The 20,016-nt window shown below is 37.9% G+C and overlaps 1 protein-coding gene across 6 annotated transcripts in view; it reads left to right on the top strand.

Annotated features, from left to right (window-relative positions):
• Nucleotides 1-20,016, top strand: part of GREB1 (growth regulating estrogen receptor binding 1) — a 72,713-nt gene that overhangs the window by 19,257 nt on the left and 33,440 nt on the right. For 4 of the 6 annotated variants that reach the window (XR_014944244.1, XM_015859463.3, XM_015859465.3 and 1 more), the window contains 9 exons: nt 6,060-6,216; nt 7,904-8,023; nt 8,765-8,941; nt 15,948-16,130; nt 16,421-16,552; nt 17,157-17,282; nt 18,054-18,176; nt 19,009-19,146; nt 19,326-19,511. Coding sequence is in view for 5 of the 6 variants with exons in the window: in XM_015859463.3 (XP_015714949.2) it covers nt 6,060-6,216; nt 7,904-8,023; nt 8,765-8,941; nt 15,948-16,130; nt 16,421-16,552; nt 17,157-17,282; nt 18,054-18,176; nt 19,009-19,146; nt 19,326-19,511 (1,342 nt within the window). In the remaining variant the exon portion in view is untranslated. The remainder of the gene's footprint in view (nt 1-6,059; nt 6,217-7,903; nt 8,024-8,764; nt 8,942-15,947; nt 16,131-16,420; nt 16,553-17,156; nt 17,283-18,053; nt 18,177-19,008; nt 19,147-19,325; nt 19,512-20,016) is intronic. The other 2 variants (XM_032443690.2, XM_085542172.1) reach the window with 1 other exon arrangement.

The following is a 20,016-nucleotide window of genomic DNA, read 5'->3' on the forward strand; positions in this document are numbered from 1 at the left end:
AGAAGCAATTTGACATGGGATCTAATGCTGCCAAAAAGCTTGGTGACTTCTTCCCTTCTTCGTAGGGCACTTGAAAGCTTGGCACCTTTCAAACAGTGCTCTTGTTCCAAGCTCCTGTTGCTTGGAAACATGAGTCATTGGAAGAAATCATCTCACTGCTAATGCAGGAAAAATTTTGTGCTTGGGATCAGTCTAATTTTCAAAATCAAAATAAGATACCAGGTAACAGAAGAAAAAGGAAGTGGTATATTGACCTGAGTCACAGTATTCTTTCAGTGTATTCTCTCTATGGAAATGAGTGTATTAAGATGGTGGAATTATGTTCTCTGTGACCTGCCATCAACCTTAGTCACAGCCTCTGTGTTTAATCATGAGCTCATTACCAAAAGTAGAATTAATAGGAAACTATTAAATTTAGTCTGATCTGCTCTTCCCATAGCCTTTCTAATACAATTCCACTGGAGTTATATGAGCTTTAAGATCTGGCATCAGAAAAAGAGCTGGAATTTCTGGAAAAATATTGGTGGTTTAAGTTAAAGCTTTAATGTTACCCTTAAAACATAATGGCCAAATGTGGTCTGCTGAACAACCATGACTTTATTCATATATGAAAGAGTGATCAGCAAGAGACTTTTCAGTGATATACTAGTTTAACTGCAATGGAAAAAATTGCTTCACAGACGTGGATATAAATCAGAAGATCCAAGAGTGACTGCTGATAATATCCAATTAGCACTACAGAGTTGAGCTAAGCAGACGATAATCGTTTCTCCTTATCATAAGGACTAACCAAAAAAAGTCAGAACCTTTATCAAGACTTAGATGAGCATCATGTACATAGTAAAATATTGGTCTGGAAGTGGTCTCAAATGAAGACATGTATTTAAGTGTTTCCAGTAGTATGTATTTGCATCATAACCCTCAGTTTTCTGAGCTCTTTTTTTCTTTCTCCTACTGCCAACTTGCCAGAGAGCTATCTGCTTTTCCAGCACTCAGCTATGAACAAGTTATGAATTTCAATAGAGAATGCTTCCAGACAAGTATTAATAGATTATGATTTGGATACTTAAACAAAACCTCATCTTATGGAATTTTTGAACTTCCTCTTGCTATAGCAATAAAATTATTTTACATAATGAAGCTTAGGAAGTCTGGGATAGATTAGTTGACAGTGAGGTGGACTGAGAACTGGCTGACTAGCAGAGCTCAGAGGGTTCTGATCAGTGATGCAGAGTCTAGTTGGAGTCCTGTAGCTAGTGGTGTTCTCCAGGGGTTGGTACTGGGCCCAATCTTCATCAAGAAGCTGAGTGAAGGGATAGAGTCAAGTCTCAGCAAATTTGCTGATGATACAAACTGCGAGGATTGGCTAACACATCAGAAGACTGTGCTGTCATTCAGTGAGACCTCAATAGGCTGAGAGTAGGGCGGAGATGAACCTAATGAGGTTCAGCAAGGGCAAATGCTGAGTCCATGCCTGGGGAGGAATAACTACATGCATGAGTACAGGATAGGTCCTGATGTGCTGGAAAGGAGTTCTGAAAAGAAGGACCTGGGTGTCCTGGTGGCCAACAGGTTGACCATGAACCAAGTGTGCCCTTGTGGCCAAGAAGGCCAGTGGTATCCTGGGGTACATTAAAAAGAGCATGGCCAGAAGGTTGAGGGAGGTGATCTTCCCCCTCTAATCTGCCCTGGTAAGGCTTCACCTTGAGTACAGAGTTCAGTTCTGGGCTCCTCAATTAGAAAATATGGTGTCCTGCTGGAGAGAGTCCAATGGAGGGCCACAAAGATGATGAGAGGCCTGGAGCATCACCCTTATGAGGAATGGCTGAGAGACCTGAGACTGTTCAGCCTGGAGAAGAAAAGGCTGTGAGGGAATCTCATCACTGTTTATAAGTATCTAAAGGCTGGGACTTGATGGGCTTGCACAGACTTTCTGTTTCTGATAAAGCCAAGGGTTCTTTTAGCAGTCTTATTTCACTAGCAGTTGTATAAAGCCTTGAATTAATTTCTGTTCTCTGATATCTATTGTTTTCCTTAGGATACTTCCAGGGATCTTTTCCCATGAAGCTGTTCTTTGATTCTGAGACGCTCATCCTGCTCAAGGTGTAGAATAAATTATGTCTGGCGTTGCTATGCTAGTTCTTCAATCTCCACAAAACATTAATACTCTTTTACTATAGACTATTATAGTGCAGGTGATGGCCGTTGTCTTCAAAACCTGATGATTTCAACTGCAGTTGAACCTGAAGATGAGTCTGTAACCAACAGGCAAAACTGTTAACTCTGAATTTTATTCTGTATTTCCTAGTCAAGTAATTGCTGTTTACTACAGGAAGGACTTCAGTTCTAAACAAGGACAGTTCCTTGTCTGGAACTGGAGAGCTTTTCTTTTGCAGTTAATAGTTTTACTTTTTACTTTCCCCATATACTTTGTTTATTAGGCTGAATGCTCAGTAAACGTTTCTGGTTGCTTAGCTGTGCCGTGTAGATCTTCATTTCATAGACTATTCTATCAGAGAACTAAGAGCCAAAGCTAAAGCCGAATAACTAGGAAGCCCCAGGACTCCTAGCATCTTTTAGACTGACATACTACACATGCATTTTCAGGTGTCTGGCATCAATCTTTGGCAGCATTCATCTGTTTGTTTCTAATACATTGTCCTGACCCACTTCAGCTGTATCTGCAATTGTTTCTTAGTACTCTCTGTTCCACAGAGTGCTTTCATCGATCTTTTTTGTCATGGTTGTAAGCAGCTTTCCCAGGTCCAGGTCTTCCTTCCTGTTTTATTCCCCCCTTTGTATTGACTAGTATTTTTCTCTGCATGCTCTCCATGGAAACTGGCTGTGACAGTCACTTACTCTTTGATTTATCAGTAGTTGGGGTCGAGGGCTACCCTTCTGTTGCCCTGTGATTTTTTTATTTTTATTTTTTAATAGATCTGGTTGCCATCTATGTTCATGGCTTGGAATTTCACATGTATTTGAAACTTCAGCCTGCACCACCCACTTGTATCCAAGAGAGGCATAAATTTGGGCTGGGAACGCTGAGCTCATTGAAGCAGGAAAATAGGACTCAAAGCTTTTGCTTCCTGGTGCCGCAGAGTCAGCAGTTTACAATTCAGGTGCCACAGTCTCGGCAGCTTTGAAGAAAAGAGGCTGACAACCATCACAAGGCTTCTCCCCTGCTTGCTTCATGGAAATCATCTCTCCCACAGCAGAGAGAGAATTACTGGGGCTCTGAATGACACGGGCTGATGTTGGCGAATCTCATGCAGTGGATAATTTCTGTTTCCAGCATTGTGTGCTTGATGATGTGAAATGTCTCTAAAATATTGGCCGTGCCTCCTGAAGCACGTTCCTGTGCTTTATGGCTGTGTCTGACAGTGTGACAGCCCACAGGTACGCAAGAACTACTTACTGCATGTACAGTTCCAAAAGGTTTCTGTTTTGTTGCACAAATCCATCCATGTAATTAAACTGGAACTGTAGTGGAGGAAAAACCGTGCCTGTGTTGAATGTGTTAATGCCAAACTTATCATCTAGTGATGTTAATTTCTGGAATCATCAGCATTAGAGATAGGACTTCTGATGTGTCCACTAGCGGTCTCTATATAACAAGTATGAAAGGTGCCAGTAAATGTGGCATCTGTTGCTATTCTTAAGAAACAGTACAGAATAATAGCTGTCTGTACCAATGGGAGATAGTTTATATACTGAAACACTGCAGTATTTTCTCATTCATCACTAGCAGATGCAAATAGTGCTAATAAGCAAGTCAGCCTTCACGCCTCATTGCTTAAAGCAGTTCTGCATGTGTATTTATGTGTGTACAATGCTTTTGGGTCATCTCAAAATGTTGGGTCTCCCTCTAGTTGAATTTTAAATCTTCCTATTTTTCTTGTGCTCTATGGAAGGTTTTCAAGAAGTAAATCAGTAAGTTTGGAAATCAGGTAGACCAGATTTCTTTGGTCATGCTAAGAATTAGTAAAATCCAGCCCCTTGTAAAGCAATCCTCTGCAACTGCAGTCAAACTTCTGGATATTATCTGAGGGCTGTATCAGGAATTGTTAAGTACAGAAAATCTTTTGGATGTTATCCAGTCTTTTTCTTGTTGTGTCTCTCTCTTGAAATATAGTGATCTATGTGAAGTGCCTGATAGCTGAGTGGTGCTTCCAATCCAGAAGGTATGACATTGAGTACTACCACTCTGAGTGCTTGTTCCTTCTATTTTATTTCTCTTTGGTCCAGAATTTTGAGTCTGTGCAGAACTATACAGTTCCTGTCACCCAAAACTGTGGAGATGGGTCCCTGGCCACCAGATTCCTCCAAACTAACAAGATCAAATATTATTAATAATTCAGGGAGAGATTTTTAAAAAGAATGACATCTGTTAGGCATCTTGATAAATTATTTGTCTTTATTGCACGGATGTTGGCATATAGAGATCGAAGGATGGGTTAAAATTAGGACTAGAATTAGTGAGTTTGTTTAGAAACAGCATTTGAGCCCTAAAATTAATTATACCAATCATGGGTTTTGTGCATACACCTCCAATACATCCTTTTAAGGACAATAATGAAGACAGGATTTCCTCATTATCATCAGCTGGGTTTGGTATAGGTGAAACAGTAATTAAAATTCAAAGTGAGAAGAGCCAGAGGGAATTGTCTGCTGTTTCTATTGCAAGAGAGGATGCATCCTCACTTCCACATTAGCTCTGACCATAGCTAATGTGCTTCATTTCATTATTTTTTTAAACACTTCAGTGAATGGATTCATCAATGCTACACATAGCAATTTTTGTTTTATTTGCTTCTGTGTACATTCGGCTTTTTTTTTTCAGTCATGTGTATTTCCTTTCCTGACCGTGTCTGTAAACGCTGCATGCATTGAGATTCTGTTAATGCTGTATATAGCATGCAGTTAAGTATACGGTACTAAAATGGTACTAAGAAGTATACAGAGCTATGTTTTTATATGGCTATCAGGTGTGTAAATTCATACAAATATATCCAAATGGTCAAATTTGTGTGGTGTTTCTTTCACATTTGTGAAGCGCCCTATGTTATTTCCAAGTATCTTTCCTTTTGCTTGGCTTATTCCTGCAGGATGCTTCCCAACAGGCTCATTTCCCAGGCAGCTCCCAGCACCAAGGAGTGGCTGTTCAGTGTTTTGGAATTACTGCCACAAACAGGAAACGTTTCATGCTTTCTATTCACAGTGATGTGAGGAGGGAAAGGACATGGGGCCCAGGGCAAGAGCTACTTTGTAATAGAAAAAGAAAGCTGACATGGCTTTTGGCTATGGCAGGTCATTGTATTTGCGGGAAAGCAGCTGGTGGTAAAGGACGTGGGGAGGAAATGCTGAGATATTCAGCTGGAATGGGCTGGCTCCTCACTGACCGTCTGAGTGAATTATGCTGTTTCACTAAGATGCAAAATCAAAGAGATAATGGATATGTCTGTCTTTACAAAAAATACGCTTCTTCTCCTGGAAAAATATTGCTTGAGGTGAGAAGAAAAAGCCATCATTTTCCGCAACACGTGTTACAGCAGTGCTGTTCATGAGTCAAACCTCTAAAATATATGTTGACCTGCCTTAGCTGTGAGTTTTCAGCCATGATTGGGCCACGGAAAGGTAACTACACTGAACTGTGCTATTGCCCAAATCCTTTGCAATTTATTCTGTTCAAATCATACAAAACAGGCTGTTTTACAGGTGAGATTGTTGACTACTGAAAATGCATCTCCTCAATTGCTATACAAACCATGGAATTACTAGACTGAGATTTCTAGCCATGTCTTCAAGAAGGTGTCAAAGCTTTTCTACTGAATTTCAGAAAGCTGTTACTTGTAGATAACTTCCTGTAATTTACCAGCAGGATCAGCTCAGCCACTGCTGCAGTCGATGTTCCTTTCCCATGCCTTTCTCTGTGGACAATGGAGATTTTCCCTTTCATGAGAAATGTTGCTGTCTGACATCAACGTGCAGTCACTGAGTTCTAAGTACTAAAACTGAAATCCATTTTCTTTTTTCTCCTTTTCTTTTTGTTTGAAAAGATGGGAAATTCTTATGCCGGACAGCTCAAGACAACAAGGTTTGAAGAAGTGCTGCATAATTCTATCGAGGCCTCTCTCCGCTCAAACAACTTAGTTCCCAGGCCAATCTTCTCTCAGTTGTATTTGGAAGCTGAACAGCAGCTGTCATCGCTGGAAGGTAGGAATTTGTGGACTTTATATTTCTGCTCCAACACAATTCTGCTGTTTGCTCTCCTAGGGGTCAGCACAAACATTTAAAATAGGGATGCAGAAAAGCTGCAGTGTTCAAAGTCTTTCTTTGGATATATTACGATCTAAATATGTGTATAGTTATATTGGAATTTGATTAAAATGCACAATGCACTATCTTTTATTTTGACAAAAATAAGTTACCTGCTTGCTCAGATTTATATGCATGTATAAATTGAAGATTTGGAGAAATCTTTGGTGATTGAGAACATAGGTCTGTTATCTTACAATTTATCATACACTGCTGCAATTTATATAGTAAATGGCAATTAAAAAATGACAGGTTTTTGAATGAGATACACTTTAATTTTTGTTGTGAATAATAAGGTACAAAAAACTGTAGAAGATTATTAAGGATGCTTATGATACCTTTAGTTGTTCTGTTGTAAAGGTAAAGACAGGATACAAAGGCTGGTAAATCTTGTTCAAGTTGTTGTATAGCACACAGGACTTTCTCTTTTTAGAGAAGACCATTTCCTAAGTTTCATTTGCTCAGTTGTTTTTTCTCAGAAATAGTATAATTTAGATGAACTGTAGCCCTGACATTGTCTTGTTCATATACTTGGACTGTTCTTGGCCATAACTTCTTATTAGTCCTCAGTAGAGTAGGTTTTTCTATGGTGAGGCAGATGCGGTATAAATAATTTATACAAGGTAACATAGTCAAGATCAGTGCCAGAAACAAGTTAAACAAGTTGGACATTTCTCACCTAGACGGTACAATTTTCTGCAGAGTTCAAAACCAATTGTTTTCCAGTGACTACAGTTTTCCCATCTCTACATTTAAATTTGAAAAAAACCTCAAACATACTTATTGTAAGTGTATGCCTTTATGGTCACTTACACAAGCATAATTGCCTATAGAATTATTTGAAGCTATGTAAGACCTCTGTGCATTGTCTTCCAGACATGTGCCATTCCTTGGCATTGTGCAGAGAGCGGCAGCGTTTTGCTCAGAGCTCAGGTTCTAGTGGGAAATGGGCTGCATGAGAATCAGGTTTTCTTGCTCTGATATCAGCTGTGGTTGAACCTAGTTTCAAGAAGGAACTGTTTCTTCAGTCCACAGCACCAAGGACATGATCAGCACCTCATTGATAAAAACCTGGACTTGGACTACAGCCAGTGTGTTCTAAAGTAATGAATTTGTGTTTATTGCAGCTGTTAACATTATAAATAAAGGATACAGTTACACTGTTGTGATCAGCAAGAGCTCAGACACCATGAATTAGATCTCCAAACTCATGAAGTTATTTTAAAAATAGAGATTATTTTTTGAATAATAAATAAAGGCGTCTTTTTATTTGCCCCTTGGCTTTTTAGCTTCCTCAGGTGCACTTGTGTCATGCTTTTGATACTTTGTTTTATTTTTGAGGCAAGATCTAAGATATTCCTTTTTTAGTTTTAATCGAAGACATTCTGTTGTCAGTATAAAACTGCAAGTTGGAGCTTCACAGAAAGAACAAATAGCTTTAGAGCTGGTGATGTCAAATTCATTGTCAAGAGGAGAGAATCCAGTTTTCTGTAATACTTTCTGTAACTGGGTCACCTTGTTCATTCAGTGATTTGTTGCCAGCATTTTCTATTTTCTAAGACATTTATGCTATCACAATTTGTAGCAGGCAGCAGAGCAGATAATGAGGAAGAGGAAGAAGAAGAGGAAGAAGAAGGCTCGGAGTCAAGTAGTCCTGTTTCTTACCAGATGAAGCCTCCCCCGGAAGGATGTTGCACTACTGATGGTAAGAAGTGAGCTAAACATGCAATCAGAAGGCATTTTGTCTTGCTGAAATAGGTATGACTGGAGTCTTTCCCTATAACTCACCAGAACAAGATCATTTATATGTTGTGGAAATCCTAAGCATTCCACTGTTCATTATCTGTTAGACAAAGGCCCTTACTAAATGTGGTAGATAAGTTTTTGTGCTAGAACACCTGGCATAAGGACACAACAAGGCAAGGTTGAGTTCACAGGCATAACATTCACTATAACAAGTACGGTAATTCTCAGCTTTTATCATCAGTTTTTGCTACTTGAGATGCACCTAATTCAGTTTTGCTGTAAGAATTATTCAAAACAAAACAAAAACAAAAAACCAGGTAAACCAGTGAAGTTCACTAGGTACTTACAACTATTATATGCATTTTTGAAGATCTGACTGTAGTTACAATGACATTAGTAAGTAGCCCATGAATATCTGTGGCGTTGTGTGACATCATCATGAGAAGGTTCACTGTGGATTTTCAAATTTGAGCTTGTTTATTGTACTGATGGTATTTGTTTATGGTGACCAAAAGGCGGGGAAAAGAAAACATCTATATCTCCTAGTTTGCTCTTGGCCTTAGAAGATACCACTTTCCTTTTCAATAAAACTATTTGAAGATCTTTATTGATTACCTGTATTAAAGTGAAAAGTCTTGACTTAAAGTACACTGAATTGATGTTTATTTTTATTTATTTATTTATTTATTTATTTTCCTAGGTTTCTGCCAGGCTGGTAAAGATTTGAGACTGGTTTCGATTTCCAATGAACATATTGAGGTACCATCGGGGTTTTTACTCGTTGGTGCCAAGTCACCAAATTTACCTGATCATCTCTTAGTATGTGCTGTGGATAAAAGATTCCTTCCAGATGATAATGGGCGCAATGCCCTGTTGGGTAAGTGTTTGTGGTCTCATTAAGTGAACACTTCTGTGGTCTACAATTAATAGATAGTCTTTTTTTGCAGAGTGAGTTCAGCAGATGTTATTTCTCTTATGTCTGTACAGTAACTCTCATTGGTGATGGACAACAAGATAACAGCTCAGAGCTGGCTATGTTTACTTTGGAAAGACACAGAGTAAATCAGTTCATTAAAAATTCTTCATCATCTTCTGTCCATTAGCCCAAGAATTAAGTCACTGTCTGGTCTGTTTTTTGATCCAGTTGCTGGAGCTACACATCTGGTAACTGGAATTGAACTGCTCCCTATTTTAGTTTTCCAGATAGTAATGTAGTTGGACAGAGTGTAGATCTGTCAAAGTGAACCTTTCTGGCTGCATGATATATGTAAACAGTTTGACCATAGTTTGTACTGTAAAATATTAACATAGAATCATAGGCTTGGATTAGAAGGGACATCAAAGATCATCTGGTTTCAAACCCCTGCTCATGCATGGGGTTGCCAGCCTCTAAATCAAGCACTGGATCAGGTTGCCCAGATCCTTATCCACTACGACCATTTTCATTCATTCTTTTGGAGCAGGGATTGTATTCTCCACTATGTTTAAACAACAGAATGAATTCTGGATCCTAACCTATGAATTTTTGCTATTATCACAGTAAAAATAAATATGAAGTATTCCATGTTGAAATTTTTCCTTAATGTATAATCAAGTAATGCTGCGTTTGAATTCAGTCTTACAATGAATTCAGTCTTACAATGCATATTATTTTAAGAGAACAAATTGTGCAGAATACTTAAATGGACAAGAAGCAAGAAAATTTTAAGTGTCCAATTTCTGACATAAACTGAGACTTTCCATTTTCACTGTAGCCCTTATGATTGCCATTATCCACATCCAAATTAATACTACAATCAGGGCCAATCCACAACCATGTGAATGAATGAATGAACTAAATATTGAAGTTTGTAAAGTGGAATAGTTTATAAACTGGGACAAAAAGTATATAATGTAGAAGGAGAGCTCTTACTGAAGTCAGACATTCTTGGGTAATTATGTATTATTTTGTTCAAAAAATACCTTGTCATTTATCTATGTACCAGTCTGTGCTTTAGATAGCAGAAAGGAAGTATTTGTCATTGTGCCCTTTAACCATTTTCTTTCACAAACACTGAGGGATATGACGTGAACTCAGTTGTTATCTCATTTTGAGCCACTCTTCAAGGCATTTGGGATGACAGTATAGTGTGAAGGTGGATAATGTCATTCCGTGTACAGTAATTTCTTTCCTCACGTGATCTTGCAGAGTTGGATTGGTCACAGTAGATTTGACTAGTGATTGTAAAAGAGTTAGAAGGACTATAAATCACCCACGTGTTGTCATTTTAAAGATAAAGACAGGAATGTTGTACCACTCAAAGCATTCAGAGCTAGCACTCTTAACAGCTTAAGCTCCTCAGGCTGTTAGTGGAGAGGAAGTAGTGTACTTGTTAACTGCATGCTAAACACGAACAGAAAAAGGCAATGGGAGCATAACTGAGAGGTTTTGTACTACTTGTGTCCTCTGCTTGCTTATTTAATACTGTTTTCTTCTTCTAAACAACTTAGATCAACTTAGATGCTTATTTTTGGCTGATCTGCGTTTAAATTCTAGTGAATCGTGTTCTTCTGCAAGAAAAAAAAGTGATAATTTAGGATAAGCTTTGTGTATTCTATAACAAGATTAAATGTGAAAGGATTTGCATTTGGATCTTCAGGCTACAAAATCTTCATCTATAAATTGAAAAAGAAATTTCCCTGATGAAAAAAATGATAGATCTCATTGACATGAGGATGGAATGCTATTGGTAGAATAGACAATATTTTTATTCTGGTTTTCATACACTGATGCAAGTCAGATCCAGGTAAGTAGGATTAGGAGCAGACATCAATAGTCGCAGTTTCAGATGCAGTAAGTTAAAATACAGAGCTGCTCTTGTTTTAAATTCTCTGCTCTTTCGATTACACAGTTACCTGTCTTGTGCTAAATTTAAGATGAAAACTTTTTGTAGACTCCATGAAGTGTAGAAGCTCTTCTCGATACTTTTATTTTTAAAGATAAGGCAGAAGGCTTATTTTTATATTCTGAATTTAAGCCACGCTGCCCTCAGAGATCTTGGCCTTTCAGAACAATACAGGAAGTGATTCTTGAAGCTTTTCTGAATTGAATTCATTTTGAATTGAAATTAGATATCTCTGTGAGTCGGAGTACATCCCACACTTTTGTTAAGGTTTATTGGCAATTCTGGCACATCACTTCTAACCCTTGAACCATATTATTTCCTAAAAAAATCCTGTCCTTTTTTCCCTCTCCAGATATTGTGTTTTTGTAAAGCAGTTATTGCTGACTATTGTGGGATTATTTTATCCCCCAAAATAATTTCTTTGTATGGAACATACAGAAATTCCAGGAGAAAACAAAATGTCTCAGGAGTTTCTTGCCCAGCTTTTGATTTACGGCCTCATTCCCATGAGGGGCTGCTGATATTGTGCCAATTTATTGATCGTGATAATGAGTTGCTCCACCATCTAGAAATATGTGTTTGTAACATGAAAGCTGTCCCTGTTGAAGAGCAAGGTTGTTTTGTTTCTTTGTTTTTACAGTGTGTGTTTTATTACATGGAAAAGTTCTGTTTTCTGGAAAAAGCAATATTTTTGCTAAGGAAAACGCTTTTTGTATTTGAGGAGCCTGAGAGCATATTTTGTTTATCTCCACTCATCGAGTTAGATCCCAAGTTTTGCTACCCTGCAAAACAAATTCAGATGTGGGCTCTAGGAAACTGTTCCTTTTTGTTTTGTAGCCTGAAGGAATGCTTGACTGGAGGATGAGCTGCGATAGTGTGATATTTATGGTTTCCTATAAGTGCAGCTAATATGTATCACTCCCAAAGGTTTTTCTCTTTTTCATTTTTCCCTCCAATTCTTACTCATAAGGAGGGTCTCTCATGATAAACAAAGCAGCTATTCACTCATCATTTTCCTTCCCCAAAGACCTAACAGCTGCCCATTTTCCTATCAGGGAAAAAGAAATCCTTCCTTTTTTTTCTTTTCAGTGGGTCCCTGAGGTCAGGACAACAGAGGAAAAGATTAGTTTGCTTGCATTGTAAGCTGTGAGATGAAAAGATTGCAGTATAAAGTCTGTGGCACTTCTGGTAGAATATACACTGTTCAATTTGGCTTTTGTTATAGTTGTGAGTTCCTGTACAATGCAGTCTCAACATGAACATATTAATTTCATTTATTTTTTAAATAAAGGCCTTTGGTCTTCAAATGGAATGGTACTGAATGGGAGGGAGAAAAAGTGAAGCATTGTCAGTGTTTGTGTGCTTTTTGCTTGTGAACAGAACTGAAGAAATACTTTTGTTGAAGAGTTAAAACCATACTAATTCTTAGCGTTAAGCTAGTTGGAAACTTTCAAAGAAATCTTAACATTACATAAATATCAACGTTAATTAAAACCCCATTCATTTTTTAAAGAAAAAAAAAGGAAGAAAATTTTCAGCCAGGCCAACTGGTGATAGATATCCTTCCACCCTAAGTATTCCATTTATCCTTAGTGCAAGCTCACTGTTAATACAAAGGAACCACTGCCCAGTCATAGAGTAGATTGGGCTTCATATTCCTTTAGTCCAAGGTCCCGCTACTGACTGTGGGGCCCTTAGCATGGAAGTGCTTTTTAAATTATAGAATATCCTGAGTTGGAAGGGACCCACAAGGATTATTTGGATAATAGTTCACTGTGATGTGGGCAAATTCAAGCAAATGTATGTAATAAGATATAAGATGCAATTAAATGTCTTCTGATTAAACAATCTTCAGAGGGTAGCAGCCTTGAGTCGCTACTGAACAGAGTTGGGTTTGAACTGCTGACCTAAAGGTGAAAGGTTTTTAGCCCCAAAACTCTAGGCATTGATTTCTAATTCTCTTGTGAAATCAGTTGCATGACATAGATATATTGAGTCACCTTATGGCTGCCCCAGCTCCCCTGACCTTTGTCCTTTCTATAATATATGGAAGAATATTTAATGTGTCTTGTTTATAAAGCAAGCTCTCCTGTCTATCAGCTGTTAGCTCCAGCCATTGCATGTAAACAGGGCATGCACAGAATGAGGGTTGGTAGTGGGTCCAGCCTTGTTCAACATCATCAGTGACCTAGATGAAGAGAGAGTCCACTTTCATCAAGTTTACTGATGATACAAAGCTGGGATGAGTGGTTGACACCACAGAAGGCTGTGCTGCCATTTAGCAAGACCTGGAGAGTTGGGCAGAGAGGAACCTGGTGAGGTTTAATGAGAGCAAGTATCAAGTGTAGAGTCTACATCTAGGGAGGGATAACTGTATGTGTCAATACAATTTAGGGGCCAACCTGCTGGAAAGGAGCTCTGCAGAGAAGGACTTGGGTGTCCTGGTGGACAACAGGTTGACCATGAGCCAGCAGTGTGCCCTTTTGGCCAAGAAGGCCAATGGAATCCTGGGGAGCATTGAAAAGTGCATGGCCAGCAGGTTGAGGGAGGTGATCCTCCCCCTCTAATCTGCCCTAGTGAGGCCACGCTTGGAGTATTGAGTCCAGTTCTGGGTTCCTCAGGTAAAAAAGATTCCAGATAGGACCTCACAACAGCAGAACAGAGGGGCACAGTCACCTCCCTCTCCCTGCTGGCCATCCCTCTGTTTATTTAGCCCTGGATACCATTGGCCTTCCTGGCTGTAAGAACACTGCTGGCTCATGCCCAACTTTTCATTCACTAGGACCCCCAAGTCATTATGATGAACACTGTTCTCAGTCTTAATCCGTCTGCTGCAAGGATGGCAATGGACTCTTCAATCTGTAAAGCAGCCCTGGAAAGAATAATGATTGAACATCATACGGCACTGAAATTATAAAGTCATTCTATGTTGTATCTGTGGTGTCATCAGAGAATGTGTCAGTCAGAATGAAGGGGTTGAAATTCAGTGTTGGCAGGTGCTTTCTAGAAAGAACTCAGCTCAGGGGAGGTGGGAAGAACTGAGATGAGAGATGATAGTCTGACTTGAATGAAAAACTGAAAAATAAGCTTCTAAGTTATTTTCCAAAGAGTTTTCAAAACAAGCAGACTCTTCTGGTTTAATTCTTATTAAATCTCACTTGTATGCTAAAGCTGGTGAAAACTAATTCTCCAGTAGACCTTGAAGAGTAGACTCTGCCAAGCAGACAAAGTTAAAAATAGATGACTTAGGGCAAAAGGCTGTTTCAGGTACAAGGTACTTTTTATTAAATCTTTCTTAGTTTTCTGATGATTTACAAGAGTTATCAGTAGTGACTGGTGGTGTAGTGTCCACGTGAAAAGGTTTTGTGTCCATATTTGTGTCCATATTTTGTGTCCATATTCTGTTGCAGCAATATTTCCACGTGTGGCTTTTAAAAGCAGCTGGATACTTTCAGCAAAACAATAAAACCTGAAAAGGGTAAAAGTACTTCTGTTTAACTTTTGGAAATGGTCCCCTCATGTTTCCATTTGGAAAGGCCTTGTAAGTAGCAACGAGTACAGAACTGCAGTGCTGCTGCTCATGCTCATCATATTGCCAAGATGTACAGGAAGTTTTTGTTTGCTAGCAGGATTATTTTCTGTAGCTTCTTAATCTGCCTAAAATGCATGTAAATTCTACAGCCTTTACTGCATCCATTATAGTTTTGTTTCCCTTTGTTGCTTTTATTGCAGCAACTGAACGTTCTGTGATGTTAGACAGATGCTTTTGTGTTGATTGATACAACACAGAGGATTTAGCAGTCTTGACTTGTCCCAGTTTTAAGAGTCATAATGACCGTTATCATTTTACCTATCAGCCTCAGTGATATAATAGGCAGCTTTCAGTAGTTATTGTTCACTTATTACCATAGATACCAACTGAATGCCTCATAAACTTAGATTTCTAATGAATTCTTCTGAACAGTTTGAAAATTAATGAAAATACTCAGGTTGTACACTAAGAAACAGGTGTTAGAGGGAAAATTTCCATGGGGAACATTATCTTCTATATACACACTATATGATTTCCTTGCAAGAATTAAGTATTTTGAGATAATTGTTCAGATGCAGCACAAAATTTTCTCATGGAAGCACTTTGGAAAATGGAAAAATCAAGTTGTTTAAGAATAAAAAGCAGCTAAGTCTTAATTAGCTGTTCAAGGATTGTTCTTTATTTATGGTGATAATGGCATCACCATCATGAGCTCCTCTTTGAAGCTCAGATTTTATACCTCAGAATGAGAGGAAATGGCAGTATCCCTGGAAATGCCCCATTAAAGCCTGAGTACAATGAGCTTCTTTACGTGCGAGGATTGCATCTGTGTCGTGTTCTCTAAAGTTGCAGACATGTTCTGTTCGTAATCATAAATAGCTCGAAGTGTTGTGAAGCACTAACACAGTCCAGCCATATAATCTACTTGAGAAATCTACTTAAATCAATATCCTAAGAAGGCATTAGTATTTTTCTTCTCTAAGCAAACATCTATAGTAGAAGCTTGGTGCTTAAATGAACTTAGATCTTATTAAATATAGTAGATTAAATATACTTAATTTCCTGAGGCTTCCTTGAATGTTTAAGTTTCAATGCAAGCTTATGAAGAAGTAAAACTTTCTGTGGTGGTAAGCATGTGATTTAGCATAGTTCAGCCGGAAATATTTTGTTTTAATGCTTTGTGGGTACTGAATGAGTGGGTACTGTGATTGTTATTTCCAGTGGGAGAAAATGAAAGATGTGTCTTATTTTACATTTTCTGTTCATGTGGGGCTCTGTTTATGCAGTCTACAAGCCAAAGTGCAACAGAGAGGACTTGATGTACTGTTTTTTGGATTATAATGTTTATACAAAGTTAAATCTGTAAAACAAAACAAAACTGTTTTTTTCTGCAGGGAAGAGTCATGTTTTGAAATTATTAACAATCACCAACCTATCTTACTGGATTATATGTATTGTTTTATCAGGCTTCTCTGGCAATTGTGTTGGCTGTGGCAAGAAAGGTTTCTGCTACTTTACAGAATTCTCAAATCACATTAACCTTAAACTGACCACTCAGCCCAAGAAACAGAAACACTTAAAGTATTATCTGGTCAGGAATGCACAGGGAGCTCTGACGAAAGGATCTGTAATCTGCTGGAAAGGGGCAGGTAAGATAATGAAGCTGTCTTACTTGAGCTCTGGATTTTGTCATCCAAGCTTGGATATTACCGGGACTGGCGTCTGTGTAAAACCTAAGACGGATCAGTTGAAAGAAAGTCTTCTTAAAGTGCAGCTGTAAAAAGTAATTGACTGCCCTAATAAGAGGATGGCATGTGTGATGCCACCAGTTCTTCCCTTCCAAGTGCTGTAGCCTTTAAGTAATTCACATGTGAAATTACCGCAGAAAAAAGCAACTATCACTGTTGTCAGTGGATAAGAAGTCTCTTTTTTTCTTAAGAACTCAGAGGCCGGCAGTCCTCATCCAGCACCTGTTCAGGCACAGTGTGCCAGCTGCCAGAGAGCGCTGGCCTCTCCGGGAGCACCGCGAATGAGCCTCCTCCAAACCTTCTTCCTGGGACTCCACAAGCAGGTACCGTGCAGAAGGAGAACGCTCTGGGTTAATGTGTGCTTTTACTGCTCCCTGTGTGTGTATTTGTGTGTGTTTCTATGAATGGAAAGAAATAAATAAGGACATTACCACATGCAAAACAATAAATCAAATAGATTTAGAATATTGTATGAATAAAGGAAGGAATTCTCATGTCTTTTCACTGTCTATTCCTCCCCCCAGATTTATGAACAGAATTTTAGGAAATAATACAGTAGATAGGTGATGTGAAGCTTGTTCATAACCAAGGCAAACCTTATATTTAAGAGACATTTTGCATTATAACCAGAAGACTCGTTACTGCTGGGATTGCATGGACATCAGTGGAGAAAAGAAGCTTTAATATTAGAAGGCAAACTTTGTATTAACAATGATTTCTCAAACATTTACTTTTCCATTAACCTTACATAAATAAAAGGTGATCAATGGTTGTGGCTCAAGTGATCTCTCTGAGCTTCACAATGAATATTCTCATGTGACTCTTATGGATCCTGATGGCTCCATTAAAGTAAATGATCATTTTATTATGTCAATTAGGAATCTTGATCTAGAAGCATTTATTGTAAATACTTTTTTTTCTTGCCAGCTACAGCCATAGATCATATTCCACCCACAGCAACATTTGGCTCAGCAGCCTACAATGGCAAGGAATCTCCTAAACAACAGCTGGTGAAAAATAACCTGTCTGCTTTGACAAGACCATCGGTGCTAGGTATTTGGATTTGTTCTTTAATTAACACTAAGATCTGTATTGCATGGATTTGACAGAAACATCAAACAAATTATGCCATGTTATAATTAACTATATGAATAGGAATTTCTCTTCCTTTCCAAATCTTTTGTCACTGTAATCCTTCCTTTCCTTTTGAACGTTAATTTTCAGGTTAAAATTTAAGATTTTTTGCCATAGTTTTTTTTTGCAATTTCGATTATAAATTGAGGTTTTTCATTACATTTACAACTTTTTCTGTCAATTTACAACATTTTCTGTCAATACAGACTGGATTCTGAATCTAGTTTCTTCAGTATTCTATTTGCATCTGTCTCGAATAGGTTTTGTGGAGAGAAATAAGGAAGGTATCTAAGTAGAACAGATGGCTACATACTGCCCCCACATGGTACAAGTTTAAAAGTCATCTTTGAAAGCGTAGACATAAGATTGTTCTGCAGACGTAAGATATCCAGATGGGAGGATTCCTCGTTTACTTTTGACTTTAGTATCTTTTGTGAAAATAAAACAAAAATTAAAAAAAACAAAACAACGAAAATCTCAAAAACCCAACAAACAACATTTTCTTACAAGTTCTTACTCTTGTTTTGTCTTTTTTTTTTTTTTTTGCAAGTCTAACTATTTTACCAGGAGGTACAGACTTGCCAGTGTAAAGTAGTTACAGCTTTTACATATTATATTAATGTGTTGAATTATCATGCACAAAAATGAATGAAACATATTCTAATACTTTTCTGAAATATTGTTATTCAGGAACTTTGACAAATTCAGGGCCTCCAAAAAAACGCCATAAAGGTTGGTCACCAGAGTCTCCATCATCCACTGAAACATGGAACTCACCACTCAACCCACAGGCTCCAAATAGAATTAAAAATGGTAAGCTGTACACAGGGTATTGATGAAGTTTGTTTCATCATACAGAAAATAATGAGAGAAAAGTAGCAATATTTTAAAGACATACACAGATCCTCAGAAGAGTTTTGAGAGGCATTTGATACCTACATTTTCAGAATTATTTATGTTCATCAATTTTATTGATTCCTCTTCTAGTCACTGGACATAACTTTAATTAGAATTCACTCGTCAAGTCATTATTAATATACTGCAACAAGTGCTCGTGTCCATCTTTAGACACAGAAACACCTTTGGGAAATTATAGTGTCAGAACTCAGATACAAAGCTATCATCTCAATTCACTTATTTGTCACAGTGTTCTCGACCCTTTCTTGGATTTTATAGTCTAGGTACAGACTAGAGTGATGTGCACTGCAATAAACCAGCTTTCAGCAGAATGTTTTCTTTTCATATGCTACTGTTTAAGTTAAAATTACCACAAGAAATTAGTTTTGAACAAATGCTGAATCTTATTTTTTTATATATTCAAAAAATCTTAGAATCAGTAAAACTAATTATATCATACAAAGCCCCCAGATCATACCATGTATATCTCTATATTCATACATTCAGACCATGAGACGTTTACCTATAAATATTTCACAATCTTTGGATGCATGTTCAATGCTCAAAACAACTCTCGAGAGAATAAGCATAGCATGCGTTGTGGTAAAAGATCATTAAAGGTGTGGTGTCACCACTGGAAGTATGTAACACTTATACCAAATGTGTATGTAAGATGATGTTGATTAACTTATCACTGAAGAAACAATTACTAGATCTCACTCCAGAGGTATTATGTATAAACTTTTAGATGGAGGAAGCCTATCATCTCTACCACACTCTGCTTTGGTGGGGCCAGCCTCATCTCCAATGGTGGGCTCAGGAGAACCTGTCTCAGTTCCTGACAACCTGCTGAAAATCTGTAAAGCAAAGCCAGTTATTTTTAAAGGTAAAAAACCCACCCCCTCAACAAGATCTCAGGTCTTATTTTTTTGAGATATAAAAGAGATATAAAGATAAATCCAACTGCTAAACAATTCTAAAGCTCTCATTTTTTGAAATATCTACTATTAAAACTTTTGAAGTATGAAATGAATGTGATATGTACGAACGTTGTTTATTTCTAAGGTCATGGAAACTTCCCATATCTTTGCGGGAACATTAATGATGTGATAGTGAGTCCTCTGCTGTATACCTGTTACAGAAATTCACAGTCTTTATCTAGAGCATATGAACAGTATGGTGCCCCGACAATACAGCCTATTTCAGAAGAGATGCAGCTTTTGTTGACTGTCTACTACCTTGTTCAGCTAGGTAAGATGATTTTTTAAAACCATATATTAGTTGTTCCTGAAGACCAAACTTAGATTAAAATATAATGATACAAAGTTTGCACTTTCCTATAAGAGGGAATCTCAGCAAGTGAAAAAAAAAAATAAGAAAACAGCTGTAATTCATTGCTCTTTCATATAGACCATAGTTCATAGAATCATAGAATCACAAGGTTGGAAAGGGCCTACAAGATCATCTAGTCCAACTGTTCTCCTTTTACTGTACCTACAGAAAACCCCTAAACCAGATCTCCTAGCTCCCTTATCCAGACGCTTCTTGAACACTGCCAGGGATGGCAACTCCACCACCTCCCTGGGAGGCTATTCCAGTGCCTGACCACTCAGGTCATTAATAAATATTACTATATTGACATAAAACTCTTAAGTATCTTCTGATAACTGATAGTCAGGTTCCAATTACAGCAGCTGTATTTGAGTCTCGCAAAGACACTTCAAAATTGAAAGATATAGTTCACGTCTTCTAATGA

This window comes from Coturnix japonica, chromosome 3 (assembly GCF_054131305.1).
Source record: "Coturnix japonica strain WE chromosome 3, WE-NBRP24, whole genome shotgun sequence".
NCBI classification, from domain to species: domain Eukaryota; kingdom Metazoa; phylum Chordata; class Aves; order Galliformes; family Phasianidae; genus Coturnix; species Coturnix japonica.